General features: G+C 47.4%; 1 protein-coding gene across 1 annotated transcript in view; it reads left to right on the top strand.

The window, feature by feature from the left end:
* UBR7 (ubiquitin protein ligase E3 component n-recognin 7) overlaps positions 1-9,389 on the top strand; it is a 21,779-nt gene extending 12,390 nt beyond the window's left edge. The window contains exons 10-11 of the mRNA XM_017546983.2: positions 1,982-2,043; positions 7,119-9,389. Coding sequence (XP_017402472.1) covers positions 1,982-2,043; positions 7,119-7,211 — 155 coding nt within the window. The 3' untranslated portion in view covers positions 7,212-9,389. The remainder of the gene's footprint in view (positions 1-1,981; positions 2,044-7,118) is intronic.
* Positions 9,390-19,507: the final 10,118 nt, after the last annotated feature.

The following is a 19,507-nucleotide window of genomic DNA, read 5'->3' on the forward strand; positions in this document are numbered from 1 at the left end:
CACCGTCTAATTGTATTTTTAGTAGAGACAGGGTTTTACCAGGTCAATCAAGCTGCTCTTGAACTTCTGACCTCAGGTGATCGACCCACCTCGGCTTCCCAAAGTGTTGGGATTACAGGCGTGAGCCACTGCGTTCAGCCCCCACTAATACTTTTATTTTTAGTAGAGACAGGGTTTCGCCATGTCACCCCAACTGGACTCAAACTCCTGAGCTCAGGTGATCCTCCTGCCTTGGGCTCGCTGAGTGCTGGGATTACAGATGTGACCCACTGCACCCGGCCTTGTCTTTTATCTATAACTATTAATTTCTTTTTGCCTTTATTAGAGTAAAAATGTTTTAAGGATAGAGGCTGCACCTAAAAGATTTTTGTAGCCCTCAAGGTACCTTGTATATACAGCTAGTGCTCGACTTACGACCACGGTCGGGACCGCGGACCGGTCGTAACACAATTTGGTCGTAAGTTGAGTAGACTATATGTACAGTTGAAATGGTGCACGCGGAGATGGTAGTGCTGCCAGAAGCTGGTCCGCACTGTTGTACGCCCAGCTGGGCAATGTTTGCACTGCCAGACGCGGAGCAGTCGTGGCTAGCAATTGTGGTTGTAAAGTCGAATAGTCGTAAGTTGCATAGGTGGTAAGTCAATCAATACCTGTAATACAAACTGTTAAGTGAATCAGTTTTAAAACAATGTTTGGGCTGAGCGCAGTGGCTCAAGCCTCTAATCCCAGCACTTTGGTAGGCCAAGGTGCGTGGATCACCTGAAGTTAGGAGATCCAGACCAGCCTGGCTGACATGGTGAAACTCCGTCTCTATAAAAATACAAAAAAGTAGCTAGGCATAATGGTGTGTGCATGTAATCCCAGGTACTCAGGAGGCTGAGGTAGGAGAATCTTTTGAACCTGGGAGGCAGAGGTTGCAGTGAGCCTAGATCATGTCACTGCACTCCAGCCTGGGTGACAGAATGAGACTCCATCTCAATCAATCAATAAAATAGACATGGTGGCTCATGCCTGTAATCCCAGCACTTTGGGAGGCTGAGGTAGGTGGATCACCTGACGTCAGGAGTTCAGACCAGCCTGGCAGACGTGGTGAAACCCTGTCTCTAGTAAAAAATACAAAAAAGTAGCTAGGTGTGATGGCGGGCACCTGTAATCCCAGCTACTTGGGAGGCTGAGGCAAGAGAATTGCTTGAACCCGGGAGGCAGAGGTTGTAGTGAGCCAAGATCACGCCACTGCACTCCAGCCTGGGTGACAGAGTGAGACTCTGTCTCAATAAATAAATAAATAAATAAATAAATAAATGGATGGATGGATGGATGGATGGATGGATAGTCAGTCAGGCGCGGTGGCTCATGCCTGTAATCCTAGCAGTTTGGGAGGCCGAGGTGGGTGGATCGCAAGGTCAGGAGTTCAAGACCAGTCTGGCCAACATGGTGAAACCCTGTCTCTATTAAATATACAAAATTAGCCGGGCGTGGTGGTGTGCACCTGTAATCCCACCTACTCGGGAGGCTGAGGCAGAATCGCTTGAACCTGGGAGGCGCAGGTTGCAATGAGACGAGATTGTGCCACTGCACTCTAGCCTGGGCAACAGAGCGAAACTCCGTCTCTGAATGAATGAATGAATGAATGAATGAATGAATGTTTGACAAGTCCAAGGTTATTTCAGCTACTAGAATTCCAGAGAAATAGGAAGCCCTTTTAAAAGTTCTTAGTTAATCTTTATGGGAGTTAGGATAGCTCTGCTTTTTAAAAAATTTTGCTTTTTATTTTTTAATGAAAAAGTGTCTCAGATAGTAATATGGAGGAAGTGCTGGGAATTTGGGAGAAATAGGGAACGAGTTTCTATGCAGCTTTACTAAAGAAAATTTTTATTTAAACTACAGTATTAACAGACTCAAGTGTCAATGGCAAAGAATATTTTGTTTTTGAAAGCAAATGGTCTGTCTAAATTTAAGTACTTTTGTGGTTTTGATTTAGAATACAATGATTTGAAGACTGAACTTAAAGACTATCTCAAGAGATTTGCTGATGAAGGCACGGTATGTTGAGTTAAACAATTCTAATCATAGCCCTGTAAGATTTGAATGAAGTGTTTATTTTCTTTGATGATAAAAATTACTTCAATTGGCCAGGCGGGGTGGCTCAGGCCTGTAATTTCAGCACTTTGGGAGGCCGAGGCGGGTGGATCACAAGGTCAGCGGTTTGAGACCAGCCTGGCCAATATGGTGAAATTTCGTCTCTAGTAAAAATACAAAAATTAGCCAGGTGTGGTGGCGGCTGCCTATAGTTCCAGCTACTCGGGAGGCAGAGGTTGCAGTGAGCTGAGATTGTGAGATTGCATTATTGCACTCCAGCCTGGGCAACAAAGCGGTACTTCATCTTAAAAGTAAAATGAAAATGACTATGACTTAAATGGGTACTTGAGAGTTGAATGCAGGGACTATATTTATGCATATTGGCAGGCTAAGGGAAATCACTAAGAGATAGTGAAACACCAGAGTCACACTGGGAGTCCTTACTCACCCCAGCTAGGCCAGGAGGAATGATGGGAGGGAGCAGTCCCATGGCCTCTGAGAGAGTAGTTGTAGCTGAGCAGAAGGTCATTGGAAAGAATCTGCTGTACTAATTCTGCTGATCTGACCTTCAAGCATGCATCTTTGGGAGGGAGAGGGGAAAATGACTGGGCAGGAAAAATGAACACCAGATCCATTTTCTGGGATTCTATGTTCCTTAGTTTAGAATAGAAACTGGGCATGGTGGCTGGGCATGGTCGCTCACTCTTGTAATCCAAGCACTTTGGGAGGCTGAGGCATATAGAGATCAGGGGTTTAAGACCAGGCCAACATGGTGAAACCCTGTCTCTACAAAAATACAAAAATTAGCTGGGCATGAGGGCGGGTGCCTATAATGCTAGCTACTCCAGAGGCTGAGACAGGAGAATCGCTTGAACCTAGGAGATGGAGGTTGCAGTGAGCTGAGATCATGCTATTGCACTCTAGCCTGAGCGACAGACTGAGATGCTGTCTCAAAAAAAAAAAAAAAAGAAACTGGGCATGGTGGCTTATACCTGTCAGCTACTCAGGAAGCTGGTTGAGCCCTGCTTTCTTAGAAGATGTCATCTCTGCCTACCTCCTTTAGGTTGTTTTTTACTTTCTCATAAATGTGGGAAGAACATTTAACTGCCTGAATTTCTGGATGGGGTCACAGTGCTGCCTGCTGCCTTTCTGCAAAATGAATTGTAAAGTTAGAAGTTAAAAGAGCCTTCTCCTAAATGGTTTTCTCATTTTTTAGAGACTATTCTTCCCCATCATTGGGAATACTTCCTACTTTCCCAACATTAAGTTGTTAAAACTTAATGTAGTTATTCTTGTTTCTGTTACAAAGACTGTCCTCTGGTTAATATAGACTCAAGTTTCTCTCATGCTAGAACTAAGAATGTTCATGGGTGTAATGGGGCACTCTGCCTCAGTGTGGTAACCTCTGAACTATCAATGGACATTCGAGGTGTTTCTAATAGTGTGCAGGCATGCCGTCTTGATGCTGGTGCTGTTGCACCTCCACGCCTTTGTGGTCAGTGTTCTTTATTAAGTTTATCACACACATTACTTAAAATTACATGAAGGAAAAAAATTAGGTATATTCTCTTTTTTCACGCGCACTGGAGACTTTACTCAAAAGTCTTCAAAGGTATCTTCAGCATCTGGGTCCTTGTAATCACTAGAGCCACTTTTTTTTTTTTTTTTTTTTTTTTTTTTTTTTTTTTTTTTTAAGTTGGAGTCTCGCTCTGTCACCCAGGCCAGAGTGCAGTGGCATGATTTCAGCTCACTGAAACCTCCGCCTCCCAGTTTAAGCGATTCTCCTGCCTCAGCCTTCTGAGTAGCTGGAACTACGGGTACCCACCACCACACCTGGCTAATTTTTGTATTTTTAGTAGAGATGGGGTTTCACCATATTGGCCAGGCTGGTCTCGAACTCCTGACCTTGTGATCCATCCACCCTGGCCTCCCAAAATGCTGGAACTAAAGCATGAGCCACTGTGCCCAGCCGTAGAGCCAGTCTTGAGGAGAGACTTTTTTATCTGACCCGATAGTTTAAAAGGTCAGAAAAATGTGATATTTTTGTGGTTTATTCCATGACATTACTAACCAGATCTTCACAGAAAAAGAAACAAAAACCTCAGGTTGCCATAAAGCTTATCTGCTTTGGTTGTATTTGTCCATAGGGATAATGTTAATAAGTTGTAGATGTTCTTAGATGATGGACTACCTTTTATTTAATGTTTGTATCTGACAAAAAAAGAAACAGGCTGGGCACAGTGGCTCCTGCCTGTAATCCCAGTACTTTCGGAGGCTAAGGTGGGAGGATTGCTTAAGCCTATGAGTTTAAGACTAGCCTGGGCAAGATGATGATACCCAGCCTCTACAAGAAAAAAATTAGCGAGGCATGGTGACTTGTGCCTGTTGTCCCAGCTACTTGGGAGGCTGAGATGGGAGGATCACTTGAGCCCAGGAGTTTAAGGCTCCAGTGAGCTATGATCACACCTGTGCATTCCAGCCTGGGTGACAGAGCAAGACCCTGTCTCTAAAAATCAGTAATAATTAATAATACTTAGAAATTACAAATTTTGTGAAGCAAATTAAAAACTGATTTGTTATTGAACCCAAGTATTCACTAGCATTTCTACTGTGGACACTGGCTATGACCATTTGAGGATATCTGGAAACCAAAAGCTACACAGTCTAATCTGTCTGTTAGGTCTCCTCCTATAGTATCCTTGCTAGAGATACTATTTCCTTTTACTTATGGCCTTTCAGTGGTTATGTTTGTAATCCAAGGTAGGCACACATCCTTCATTTTGCAACTTGCAAGTATCGTATTTGTTAGCATTTGTAAGTGTAAATTGCTGTGGCATTTAGCCAAGTACATTAGAATTTTGAGCTGCAGTCATTTCAGGATGTGTTCAGCCTCTGCATCCTGAATCTGTTAGGGGTTCAGATTCCTCACTGGTTGAGCAGCAGTATTACTCTTGGTGCTTATGAAACTGGTGTATCAGCTATGGGTCTGACAAAGTTATTGCATTGCCGTTTTGAGTATGTTAGTAGCATGCACCGCAGGGAATGAAACAGAAGTTTTCACTTTATACCCCTCTTTCTTACTTTGTCTATATCTCTTTCCCCTTTTGCTCACATGCATTCACGTGTTCTTCTCATTCCTTTACTCTCCCTGTCTCACTGTCCTTCCTTCCTAACAATAAACATGTGTTACCTTATTAAAAAATAAACATACTGGGTGTTATGGCTCACACCTGTAATCCCAGCATTCCAGGAGGGAGAGGTGGAGGATCATTTGAGCTCAGAAGTTTGGACCAGCGTGGACGATATAGTGCAATTTCATATCTACACAAAATTTAAAAATTTCCCAGGCATGGTGTGTACCCTGTAGTCCAGCTCCTTGGGAGGCTGAGGCAGAAGGTTCACTTGAGCCAAGGAGGTCGAGGCTGCAGTGAACTGTGATTGTGCCACTGCACTCCAGTCTGGGCAGCAGAGGGAGACTCTGTCTCGAAAAATAAACGAACTTGTTTCTTGTGATGGCCATTACACAGCTTTCAATTGGATCAGTTGGCACAGACTCGCTGTTGGGGTGAGTGGGGACTGCTGGGTTGTCCCAGTTGGCTTTTTTGTTTATTTTGAGATGGAGTCTCACTCTGTTGCCTAGGCTGGAATGTAGTGGCATGATCTTGGCTCACTGCAGCTTCCACCTCCCCAGTTCAAGCAATTATCGTGCCTCAGCCTCCTGAGTAGCAGGGATTACAGGTGCCTGCCACCATGCCCTGATAATTTTTGTATTTTTAGTAGAGATGGGGTTTCGCCATTTTGGCCAGTCTGGTCTTGAACTCCTGACCTCAGGTGATCCACCTGCCTCAGCCCCCAAAGTGCTGGGATTACAGGCATGAGCCACTGCACCTAGGCCAGTTTGTTTTTTTGTTTGTAATTTTCCTTTGTCTTATTTTGTTACTTGTAATATTTTATTTTGCTAATATCATAAATACCTTTGTATGGAGCACTAAATCCTTTTTCCAATAAAATAGATAAATTTCCCTTTATTATTTTTTCTTTTTCTTTTTTCTTTTTTTTTGAGACAGAGTCTCATTCCGTCACCTAGGCTGGGGTGTAATGGTGCAGTCTTGGCTCACTGCAACCTCTGCCTCCCAGGTTCAAACGATTCTTCTGCCTCAGCCTCCCTAGTACCTGGGATTACAGGCACTCGCCACCACATCTGGCAAAATTTTATATTTTTAGTAGAGATGGAGGTTTCACCATGTTGGCCAAGCTGGTCTCAAACTCCTGACCTCGTGATCCACCCACCTTGGCCTCCCAAGTGCGGGATTACAGGCGTGAGCCACTGTGCCCAGCCAAATTTCCCATTTTTATTGCATAAGATGGATTTATTTACTTAAAGTGCTGCTTCTATAGTTTGGGTTTTTTCCCAATTATTTTTCTGTGAATATAGCAAACATCTTTAATTTTTGATTCTAAGTTTGTTTTTTTATCGATGACAAAGAGGGAAAGGTATTTTAGTTCCTTTTTCTTAAAACCTCTGTTACTGGTCAAGAAAGCACAATCTCACAGCATAGTACATTTTGTTATTTGTGGGTGCTTTTGCAGAGCTGGAGGACATTCAGAAACAGCTGTGGTAAGAGGGTGTGGGCAGTGGTCTGAGAAGGGCTTGGGGTTCTCAGTTTGTGTGCTGGCTCTGCCACTTTTCAGCTCATCTTGAGAACTTGCCACATTCCAGGCAGTGTTTTATGGGCATTGTCGCTCATCCGATCTTCAGTTGACCCTGCTGGATAGGCGCTGCTTTTGTCTCATTTTTTAAAGGGAAACTGCGGTAGGGGTCACCAAGCTTTGAACTATTCTGCTGCTGTGGCCAGCTGTGCGGCTCTGTGTAGGTCAGCCCTGTGAGCCTGAGTATCCCTTCTAGAAAATGGAGATGGTCTCATTAACTGCACATTAACATAATTCTTAGCAGTATCATTTGACTTGTTTGTGAATGCTATGGCCTTGTATTGTGATTCTGTTAGTTCTCTTTCATAATCTTTGCTTTTCATCAATAGGTTGTTAAGAGAGAGGACATTCAGCAGTTCTTTGAAGAGTTTCAGTCAAAAAAGAGAAGAAGAGTGGACGGGATGCAGTATTACTGCAGCTAGAGTGGAGAGTGAAGCTTTCTCATTCAGGCCAATGAAAATGCCGCTTCCTATTCTTGGAATAATAAAAGAGGTGTGGTTCGCATTTGGCCCCCTTTCCGTCCTCTGTCTGGAGAGGCCTCACGCTCCCTTCATTCTCCTTAGCTGCAGTAGCCACAGTGTGGATGCTGACTTCTCAGCCAGCATCCTTTGTGACATAGCTAATGCAGCTCATTCCAGAGACTTCTCCAGTATACACCTACTCCAGTGCACCCAGGGTTATTTGCATACGTTTTTAAAAGTTTGATTTGGTTTTGAGAAAGCAAATTGGTTTCTTGTTTAATGATCTGTTATTTCACTCCCAGATGTGTGTGTTTTGCCACAGAGCTTTTGCCTTCTAGGACCTCCTCTGCAGGCATCATAGAAGGCTCTCTTCCTGTCACCTAGAACCTAAACAGGTCACCTCACCCCTATGATCGTGGTGCCTTGGGTCAAAGCTTCCTCACACCTGGTCTGCTCCTTCTTTCACATCCCTGCTTTCTGAGGTTTGGTCATAGCTTAGAAAGGATCTTAGAACTTGTTTTCTCTGGGCCCAGCCTCCAGAGTAACCAGAACTGATGGTTTTCTGGTCTGAATGTCCGTCACAGGTGGGAAATTAATGGATGACAGTGTTGAGGAAGCAAACCTTTGTTACGAATTTTACTAATACATTTAAAGTGAAATTTTCTTTCACTATTCCACTGGCACTAGAATTAGAATTTCAGTACTGTAGCGCTCACAGGGCTTCCTGGAGAACATTTGCCAGTATACTAGTCCCTTTTCTGCTGCCTAGAAAACAGACCGGGTCTCACCCCTGTGAAATCTTGGTGATTTACGAAGTCCTCTGGATTTCTTGATATTATCAGGGATATTCATAAGCATATATAAAAAATGGACCTATTTTGATATTCTGTTATGAAAATGTTGTTAGAACTCCAATAAATTATTATTTTTTCCCCTTGAATCTGTGCTGAAGAAAACCGATCCTGAGTTAGCTTACGTGTAATAAGCAGGACAGTGAGCCCAGTTTTGGAAGAGACAGACTGTGGAAGAGATTCCAAACAAGGCCCAAGGCTGCACGAATGACAAGTTTTATGTATTTAATGTTAATGTACACCTCTGCTTCCCTAACAACTGTGAGATTTTTTTTTTAAGATCCTCGTGGAAGGTTGTATAGAGCCCCACATTTGAGGGTAGTCCTTTCAGTTGATGTGACATCTCCTTATTATTAATGTGAGACGCCCCTCAGTCTATGTGGGAAACACCTTGTGATCTATATAGAGCCTCGGCTTCTCTCTCCCTCTGGAGAAACAGTAGGAGACACACCTTGATGTATGTTAACAAAAGCATTTGAGGCTGTGGGCCACTCATGTATATTAATATTCCTTTTGTGTCCAGCATTCATGTATTTATTCGAGTGCCCAATCCCTGGACGAGATGAACTATGCCTTACAGAAAGTCAAAGCCTCAAAGAAATGATACAACCATGTTCTCTGGCATTCAGTCTCTAATAACAGATCCTCACAAAGGGTGGTATGTGTAACTGGAAGGTCTTGTGGCCTCAGGACATGCTGGTGAGCCCTGAGCTGGCCTTCTGCAGAGGGTTCTGTTCAAAGGCTCAGGTGTCTTTGAGATTGTTTATCAAGCTTGGGAACTCTTCCAAGTCTGAGCATGTTTCGAACCCTTTCTGCAATGTTGCACTATTAGTATACCATCACGTCCTGGAAGTTTTTAATCTTCTCAAATATCTGATGTGACTACCAGAAAGTCCCTTACTTCTTAGGATCGATCAGGACCAAGTCTTGGAGGTGATGTGTTACGTTACATGCAGCACAATAGTACCAATCAGTTATCCCAGCGCTGAAGGGCTCGTTTTATGAAAGGTACTATTCCGTCTTTCACATTAACTGGAAACCTCTTTTTTTACCTGTTATTCACAACTAGTTTTCTTATTGACTATATTGGACCATCTCTTCTTGTAGAGACTGATTTTGGCCAACATATTAATGCATGTTTTATGCAAAACACAAATATGATATTAGTTGCTTTTAAGGAATTCTGGCATTGTATGTGCATTTTTGTAGAAATTGTTACTGGACTTATAATTACATACTTAACTCCGATCAGGTTTCTGTAAAATTTAAATAAAACCAATACAAAATAGTTGCTTTTCAGATTGTTTTTAGTCATAAAAGTCTATAAAGCCTCCTCTGCAGGTTATAAGAAAATGCATATATCCAGACATGGTGGTTCACACCTGTAGTCCCAGCTACTTGGGACGCTGATGCAGGAGGATTGCTTGAGCCCAAGAGTTGGAGGCTATAGAGTGCCATGGTTGCACCTGTGAATAGCTACTCTCTGCACTCCAGCCTGGGCAACAGAGCGAGACCTCATCTCTTAAGAAGAAACATAATAGTATATTCTAACAGCTCTTCCTACCCTGGGGTCCTGCTCTCAAAGCAGAGGGACTGTTCACGACATGGGGTAGTTTATGATTCTCCTCCTATTCTGTAAAATGCAGCCTGATCTGAGGTCTGAGCACAGCTCCTTCATCCCCCAACTTCACCATACCTCCCGGGCTCTAATAATTGGGGTCTAGATGAACAGCAGAACAAAGCAATGGGCTGGGCTATGACCAGTCACAGTGTTCAGGTCCTGCCGTGTGCAGAGGGAGAGAGGGCTGGAGCCTACAGCCTGAGGAAAAATGTGAGGTCCACCCGACACAGTAGCCATTATTTCAAAGTAAGCATAAAAAGAACCCAAAAGCCACTGTAGTGGCCCATCTTTGGCCTCCTCCCAACTTCTGCTACCTTGGATGTGGACTTGTGGTCATCACCATGGCAAGTTAAACTGAAGTGGGTGAAGTGTTCTCTATAGTCCTGGAGCTGCTTACATAGCTAAGAAGAGACAACTCTATAATCAATGCCTGAAGACTGCAGTTCTTTCAGCTCCCTTGAAAGACATTAGTGGATTGGCCGGGCGCGGTGGCTCAAGCCTGTAATCCCAGCACTTTGGGAGGCTGAGGCGGGTGGATCACGAGGTCAAGAGATCGAGACCATCCTGGTCAAAATGGTGAAACCCCGTCCCTACTAAAAATACAAAAAATTAGCTGGGCATGGTGGCGCGTGCCTGTAATCCCAGCTACTCAGGAGGCTGAGGCAGGAGAATTGCCTGAACCCGGGAGGCGGAGGTTGCGGTGAGCCGAGATCGCGCCATTGCACTCCAGCCTGGGTAACAAGAGCGAAACTCCGTCTAAAAAAAAAAAAAAAAAAAGAAAGACATTAGTGGAGCAGAAGAAAATGGAAAGATCAGTCCGCATGGTTATAGGACCAGGAAGCGGCCTGGTCCAGCCGCTGTTGAAGGTCATTGCCATCCGGGGAACTTGGGAAGTACAGGAAACCAACCTGGCAGACCTCCCAGGAGCCAGTAAGGCCACATCCCATTTGGATCACTGTGTTCATCCTTTTTTGCATTGCCATAAACACCTGAGGCTGGGCTAGGTGCAGCAGCTCATGGCTGTAATCCCAACACTTTGGGCGGCCAAGGTGGGAGAATTGCTTGAGTCCAGGAGTTCAAGACCAGCCTGAGCAACATGGCAAAACCCTGTGTCTGCAAAAAATACAAAAATTAGCTGGGTGTGGTGGTACACACCTGTAGTCCCAGCTATTTGGGAGGCTGAGGTGGGAGGATCACATGCACCTGGGAGGTTAAGGCTGCAATGAGCTGTCATCATGTCACTGCACTGCACTCCAGCCTGGGTGACAGAGTGAGACCCTGTTTAAAAAACAAAAAATAGACTAGGTGATTATATTATAAAGAAGAGGTTTATTTTGGCTCAAGGTTCTACAGGCTGCATGGCACTGGCATCTGCTTTCCCGCAGGTGGAGGCTTTTTCATAGGAAAGACATAGGGAGCAACAAATGGTTTTGTCGAGGCACAGGCTAGGGTAGGGGAGAACACAGGGGTGCTGAGTGGCTGGGAGCTGCCTGCTGGGCATTTGAAAGGGTTGCTGTGTAAATGGGTGTGATGTCCAGGAGCAAAGGCTGGGGATGAGCTTTGGGAGTGATCAGCAGCCACGGTCACTGGCACCATGGAAATGAATGAGCCCTTCTCCACGGAGATAAAGGAAAACTGAGGAGGAAAGGGAGCCTCGGGCAGGTGCCAGGGACACCAGCACTGAAAGGCAGGCCATGAAGGCCAAGGCCAAGGTTGAGAAGAGCAGCCTGAGGGTGGGGGATGCCAGAAGCCCATATTACAGAAGTCTGGGCGCCTCTGCGGCAAAGTCAACTTAGAGCAAAAGGGTCCGTTGAGATTTTAGGTTCTAAGCCAACTTAGAAATAAGACAGACACCCACCCTCGTCTTATTCCTGGTAAAGCTGATTTGGGGTAACGTGGCCTTGTCTGTGGTTGCTTGGGCCCCTTGGCCTATACTCCAGGAGGTAGGCTGGCCCAAGGGCAGGCACTGTCCACACAGCAAGCAGGGTCCTTCATGCTAAGCCCCCAACGTGGGTTGATGACACTCCAAAGCTAACGTCCTGGTTGAGCAGTTGGTTCCCAAGGAGAGAGGAAGGGGAAGGACCAAGACAGGACAGAGCCTCAGCATCGGGCAGGCCAAAGGAGAGTGAAGGGGTAGGGGGCAGCAGTGCTCCCGGGTAGAAGGAAAATGAGGGGTTCTCTAGGGGCCCTGACAGCATCCACTGAGTTTAGTGATGAAGGTCGCCAGCAGGTGAACTTGGCTAGAGCAGTTTCCACGAGTGGCGGGTGGAGGCCAGATTGCAGAGGGCAGGGTGGGGGCTACAAGAACAGGCCACAGCTGGCACCACTGTGGGGGGACGAGGAGAGGGCACGGCTGCAGGCCAGTCCAGGGAGTTGCTTGTTGAAGTTCAGAGCACCGGGGTGGGGGGTGAGTGGGTTGCAGGTGAGGGTGTTGGAATGAGGCCTCCAAATTGAGGGAGTTCCATCGGCAGCCTCCATTTTCCTGAGAGGTGGGAGGATGACTCAGGTGAGAGGAGGAGGGGGGTGGAAAGCGGCCTGAGGAGAACAGGTGGAGGGGGACCCGCAGGACCCAGATACACAGGCACACCGGAGCCATGAGAGGCTGGGGACCTCAGACGCCATGGGGGCATGGCGGTCTTCAGGCCCCCAAAGCTGGAGATGGACACATTGTGTATGGGTTTGAGTTGGGCAGAGAGGAAGGGTCACAACTGGCCACGGTGAGATGGCTGCCACCTATGGAAGCTGGGCCATCCTGGAGGGGGAGCAAGGAGGCCGCAGTTGAGAGGAGGACCAGGGAGAGCCTCTGGATAGGAGGCGATCTGGCCTGAGAGCAGGGAGTGAGGTTAGGATTTCAAAGGTGAAGCCCTTCTGGGGATGGGAGAGCTGTGTCTTGGACAGGTGGCTGGAGACAGTCTAGGCTACTACCAGGATGACACCAGGGCTTGGAAGGAGAGGATGATAGTAAGGATGGACCCAAAGTCTCAGGATAGGAAAGGAGTGACTGGGAGTGGCAGCTGCAAGGGTGGGAGCCAGGCACTGGACAGTGGGGGGTGGAGAGGTGCTGGGGTGTTAGAGAGACGTCACCCGCTGTCCTTCCTGACCCAGAGTCTGTGGAAAGATCGAGGAGGAGCCCACATCCTAGGAGAGGGCTCAGTGGGTGAGGAGGATCTAGAAGCGCAGCCAGGGCAGGAGGCAGGAGGGGAGAGGTAGGAGCATGAGGACATTGTCACTAGGGGGCAGGGAGGATACCTGACCAGGGTAAGGAGCAAACCTGGGTGCAATTAGGGGACTTCTGTAGGAAGAGGGCTGGCGAATGACTGGAGAGCAGAAGCGGCAGGCACAAGGGCCACCTGACTGCAACTCTGCAAAGAACCCAGTCCCTGCAGCCCTGCGAATGGTGGGATGTTGGGGGGCACTGAGGTCTGTTGGGGTCACTTACAGTTGGACTTCCCAGGGATTTCAGTGGGTCCGTTGGAACATGGAGAGGTGGGAAGAGCAATTGCTTTTAGTTCAGTCCCAGAGGGCAGGGAGGTATTTATGATGCATCTGCTGGAACACGGGTCCCACGGTACTGTCCGTGGCCAGTTAGGATCTGCGCCACACAGCAGGAGCTGCACAGCCAGTGAGTGTTACACCTGAGCTCCGCCTCCTGTTAGATTTCCGGCAGCATTAGATTCTCACAGGAGGACTACTGTGAAGTCTGCACGCCAGGGATCCAGGTTGCTGCTCCTTGTGAGTACTAACGCTAAAAGTAATGCACTTGGCCGGGCACAGTGGCTCACGTCTGTAATTCCAGCACTTTGGTAGGCCGAGGCGGGCGGATCATGAGGTCAGGAGTTCCAGACCAGTCTGGCCAACATGGTGAAACCCCATCTCTACTAAAAACACAAAAATTAGCCGGGCGTGGTGGCAGGCGCCTGTAATCCCAGCTACTCAGGAGGGTGAGGCAGGAGAATCACTTGAACCCGGGAGGTTGCTGTGAGCCAAGATATCGCCACTGCACTCCAGCCTGGGAACAGAGTGAGACTTCATAAAAAAAAAAAAAAAAAAAAGTAATGCCCTTGAATCATCCCCAAACCATCCCCCATCCCATCCATTGAAAAATTGTCTTCCATGAAACCGGTGCCTGGTACCAAAAGGGTTGGTCACAGCTGTACTATAAGATTCCAGAGATGGAGAATATTTGTGGGCAAGGAATTCCAGGAGAATGCAAGCTCACCAGGTGCCCACAGGACCCCGCAGCAGCTCTGCAAGGCGGGTATTAAGGAGGAGTTTCTTCACCTGAGCCTGAGGATAGGCACTATTGGCCAGGCCCGGGGACTCGTTATCCTTTGGGAGGCTGAGGCGGGCTGATCACGAGGTCAGGAGTTTGAGACCAGCCTGGCCAACATGATGAAACCCCATCTCTACTAAAAATACAAAAATTAGCTGGGTGTGATGGCACGTGCCGGTAATCTCAGCTACTCAGGAGGCCGAGGCAGGGGAATCGCTTGAACCCAGGAGGCGGAGGTTGCAGTGAGCCGAGATCATACCACTACACTTCAGCCTGGGTGACAGAACGAGACTCCGTCTCAAAAGAAAAACAAACAAACAAACAAAAAAAAACTATTGCACAGGGTGACTGACTGGAGGATGGCGAGTTAGACATGGAAAGTCTGCGGCCAGCGCTCAAGAAGTGCCCTCGCCTCATCTCCAGTTTAAGGATAAGGAGACAGGGGTAGGCGCTTTGCCCCAGGTTCCACAGCCAGGAAGTGGCAGAGGTAGGCCCAGCCCCCATCCGGCGCTCCCGCGGATCCCCCAGCTCAGGCAGGCCTTCCTCTGCCTTCCTCCCTCCTCGCAGGCAGGCTTTCCCGGCTGTGCCTCCTCACCCTCTCCGAAGGCCCGCCACAGGCCAGCGGCGAGCACAAGAACAGTCCCCAAAGCTTGGAGACAAGGCCTGACGACCCGAATCCGAGGCTCTGCGAGATGACGCTCAAGGCAGCGGCGAGCTCTCTCCCGGGAGCACACCTTAGTCCCGGCCGCGGGAAAGGCACCGGCTGGCGCCGGCGGAAATGAAACTGGTGAGCTCTGGGTTTCAGAGACAGAATAAAAAAGCGTCCGCGGGCAAGAGGCTTGGAGACAGATGGACCTGTTGGGTGGGTCATGGAGCTGAACCCCAGACTGGGGTGACGCCCGTGAGAAACCGCAGCACCGTTAGTGCCCTGTGTAAAGCCAGGTGTGGAGCAAGGACAGTTAGTGCCGGGTCAGCTGATGACAGGGAGCTGGAAACACGTGACTTGCTTCCACCCTTTTCCTGAGAAGACAGCCTGGAACCAGACAAGCCGGAGAGCATGGCCAGCCAGACGCAGCCGGGAGGCCCTGCGGGCGTGACCCGGGAACAATTCGTAGCAGGCTGCGGGAACTCTAGGCCGGACCACGGAGAAAGGGGTAGGGGCCCACACGTCCAAATGTCTCAATTCATTGGCTTTTGTACTTTTAGGTGGGGGATGGTAGATCCTGGAAACTATGGACTGGTGACCTGACGGGTGTCCTCCAAAGGCTTCTAAAACAAACTAGCAGCTACATGGAATGATTTCTGAACACCCGGAGAGAGGAGCTGCAAGTAGGAAGTGAGGCGTCCTTAAGAACAAATGATGTGACCCAAATGCCCATCAATGATAGACCGGATAAAGGAAATGTGGTACATATACAGCATGAAATACTATGCAGCCATAAAAAAGTTCATGTCCTTTGCAGGGACATGGATGAAGGTGGAAATCATCATTCTCAGCAAACTAACACAGGAACAGAAAACCAAACACTGCATGTTCTCACTCATAAGTGAGAGTTGAACAATGAGAATATATGGACACGGGGGGGCCGGGGGGGGGGAACATCACAGGGGCCTCTTGCGGGGTGGAGGGCTGGGGGAGGGATAACAGTAGGAGAAATATCTAATGTAGATGATGGGTTGATGCGTGCAGCAAACCACCATGGCATGTGTATACCTATGTAACAAATCTGCACGTTCTGCACATGTATCCCAGAACTTAAAAAAAAAAAAATATATATATATATATATATATATATAAAAGAACAAACGATGTAGGGCCGACCTCCTTCTGCTGTTGACAAGTCAACCAGCTTCCCGGGGGATGAGGGAAGTCTACGTATGTGACAGGGTCTCTCATGACTGGCCCACAAGATGACAGTAATGATGACCCCACCCTGCTTCCAGCCACAGCTTGGTCATCTTGGTGTGAACTTTACAACCCCTTCAGTTTCCCTCCTCTTCACAAAAGGCTGTCTACACAGATCACCTCCACCTTCTCACCTCCCACTCAGACTCGCACCTGCCCCACCTGGCTTCTCTCTCCAGCTGCCACCAATCCGCCCTTCCAATCCCATGCCTCCTTGTGGCTGACCAAACGCACCTTAGGGGCCTGATCATCCAAAACCTATGAACAGCAGCCTCAGGGTTAACTTTTGCGGAGGGGTGGAATTGAGCCTTAATCTCTTATCTTTAATTAACTTGAAAAAGTAATACCTGCATATCATCATTTAAACACTCAGCCAGTACAAAAAGCAGACCATTAACCGGTAGTTGCAAGTATTGCCAACGTCTCTTTCCAGAGGCAGACCTATGCACATTCTTGTAGATTCTTGCAGAAATATTTTTGTTTGTTTGTTTTGAGACAGAGTCTCACTCTATTACCCAGGCTGGAGTGCAGTGGCGCTATCTCAGCTCACTGCAGTCTCCACCTCCTGAGTTCAAGTGATTCTCCTCCTTCAGCCTCTGGAGTAGCTGGGATTACAGGCCTGCCACTACGCCTGGCTAATTTTTGTATTTTTAGTAGAGATGGGTTTTCACCATGTTGGCCAGGCTGGTCTCGAACTCCTGACCTCAAATGATCCGCCTGCTTTGGCCTCCCAAAGTACTGGGGTTGCAGGCATGAGCCATGGCGTCCGGCCGCAGAAATGTTTATGCATCTGCATTCATTTCCTTCTCCTTGTCTTCTCTCCGAATGGGAGCATACGGATGCAGTCTTTTGTATATTCCTTCTTTCACTTCACTTATTCTAAAGATCACATTCCCTCTCTTCTCAAGTTGTCCCAGCTTGGTCTTCTAAGCAGCACACCCTGCTGGTTTTCTTTCTGTCTGCTAGGCTGCCCTTGGCCAGCAACTCCCTCCAGCTGGCTTGGAAAGGTTGGAGTTCCCCCTAGTTCATCATCCAAGCCCTCTTTCATCTTCCTTCAAACCTTTCCCCTAATCACTCATCCACTCCCAAGGCTGTGCCACCCATATACGTGGACAACCTCCACACAGCCTCCAGCTGGAATCCTTTCCTCTGACTCCCAGCTGGCACCTCGTCGTCACCTTGTAATTGGCTGCCTGGCAATCATTCCCAAGTCAACATGACCAACGCTAACTCCGTCTTCCCCCCAGATCTGGCTCCCCCTCCTTTCCACACTGAGCAGGCACCAAGTCATGCAGATTCTGAATCCATTCTCTTCATTGGCTGCTGGCAGCTCTTCCCTGGCCGGCTACGCCAGCCTCCTGCCTGGATCTCTCAATCTACTCCTGCTTCTCTGCAACCACTTCTCACACGATAGCCGGAGTGATTTGGAACATGCAAACCTAATGAACCATGCCCCAGTGTACGATACGCTAGTAGCTTTCCTGTTGCCATTAGAACCAACTTCAGAAGCCTCACCCTGCCGGAGGGTCCCACACCCCCCTCACTCGGCTGTGCTGAGCCCAGGCTCTGTCTCTCCATGGAGCCCTCCCTCCCCACTCCTTGCCCTTTTGCCCTGACTCGTCTTTCACCTGCACCTTCAAGGTCACTCCCACGTGAAGTCTCCCCACCCCTGGGACCAGTTAGACATCAAGCTTTACCTCTGTAGTTCTTCAACGTCTTTTCTTCTTGGAAACTCACAAATATTTCGAGGGGGACTGTGACTGTTTTGTGCATGACTGCTGCATCAGCATCTAGCAATGTCCGGAAAAACAGACTGGATGAACAAATGAATGGTGTCCTGGAACCTGCGCCCAGCTTCTGCACATTAGATTCCCCCGCCTGCACCACTGGACTTCCCGGTGCACAGAACAGCATGATGGATGAGGACTTGGGTTCTGGAGCCAGACTGCCCAGGTTTGAGCCCAAGCTTGGCCAACTTTCTAGCTGTGTGACCTTGGACAAGGTGCTCAGTTATCTCTGGGCTTTTCTCTTTTGTAAAATGGCACAAATAATAGTACTTAATTCACAGAGGATCAAAGGAAAGAGTTTCTAACTCAGTGAGAGACTAGAAAAAATTACACTGTTCGATGTAGCATCCAGCATTTCTCCTCCTGTTCATTCATTCCTGGGCCATTTCAAGCTGGACTTCCCTTTAGCTGTGAAAACTGCCCTGTATTTTTTTTTTTTTTTTTTTTTTTTTGGGATGGAGTCTCACTCTGTCACTAGGCTAGAGAGCAGTGGTGTGATCTCAGCTCACTGCAATCTCCACCTCCTGGGTTCCAGCAATTCTCCTGTCTCAGCCTCCCGAGTAGCTGAGACTACAGGTGTGTGCCACTATGCCCAGATAATTTTTATATTTTTAGTAGAGACGGGGTTTCACTATTTGGCCAGGATGGTCTTCATCTTCTGACCTTGTGATCCACCTGCCTTGGCCTCCCAAATTGCTGGGATTACAGGTGTGAGCCACTGCACCTGGCCTTGTTTTGTTTTTAGGACAAGTGATTTCCAGCCATAAGTGAAAGGGTCTGAGACTGGGGATCCTGTCTGTTTGGTCTGCTGCTCCATATTGCCAGACTCTGGGAGGAGTGGACTCAAGAAATATTCCCTAATGGCCTAAGGAAAGGTAAAGCCTAAAGTGGCTAGGGAAGCTAGCCTGAGTTGATTTTTTCAGGAATAATCCACAAGTACAGAAATGAACACTGATTTATTCGATTTTCTTGTTCGATTTCAGAAGCTCACCCACAGAAACCTTAGATTTTATCTTGATACCCTTCTGTTAAACCTAAGATGGTTACAAACTATAAAGCAGTAACTCTTAGTGAGGCATGAAGAGTGTGAGGCTGGGACAGAATTTAGTGCTGAAATGATAAAAACATTTTAAAGTAAGAGCTCTCTGGATGCAGTGGTTCATGCCTGTAATCCTAACACTTTGGGAGGCTGATGTGGGAGCATCACTTGAGCCCAGGGGTTTGAGAACATCCTAGGCAACACAGTGAGATCCCTATCTCTACAATTTTTTTTTTTTTTTAAATTAGCTGGGCATAGTGGTGTGCACCTGTAGCCCCAGCTACTCAGAGGCTGAGGTGGGAGGATCATTTTAGTCTGGGAAATCAAGGCCGTAGTGAACCGTGATTGCACCACTGCACTCCAGCCTGGGTGACAGAGCAAGACATTGTCTCAAAAATAAAAAATAAGAGTTCTTTTGTAGCAATTTAAAAAAATGGAAATGAGAAAGCTTTCCATTTTGCATAGCCTTTTAAAATTTCAGAATCCTAGAATCGAGACCATGATTTCATTTCCTTTTTAAATAGAAAAATATTACTGAGCCTGAGTGTGAAAGCAAAAGACAGCTCAGAATCTAGGCCAGGTCTCGGACCCTTGAAGGCCCCTGAAGAGCAGGACACATCCAGGTGCCTGGTTCACAAGGGCACCAGGCTGAGCTTCCTGCCATCCTGTACAGACCCCTGTGCGGAACTTTTCGCTCAAATTTGCAAAATAAAATTTATCAGAAATGTCTCAATAATAGAAAATAATGAACTTGATGATTCAGAATAAAATGTGTGATTT

This window comes from Cebus imitator, unplaced genomic scaffold, assembly GCF_001604975.1.
Source record: "Cebus imitator isolate Cc_AM_T3 unplaced genomic scaffold, Cebus_imitator-1.0 Scaffold193, whole genome shotgun sequence".
Lineage (NCBI taxonomy): Eukaryota > Metazoa > Chordata > Mammalia > Primates > Cebidae > Cebus > Cebus imitator.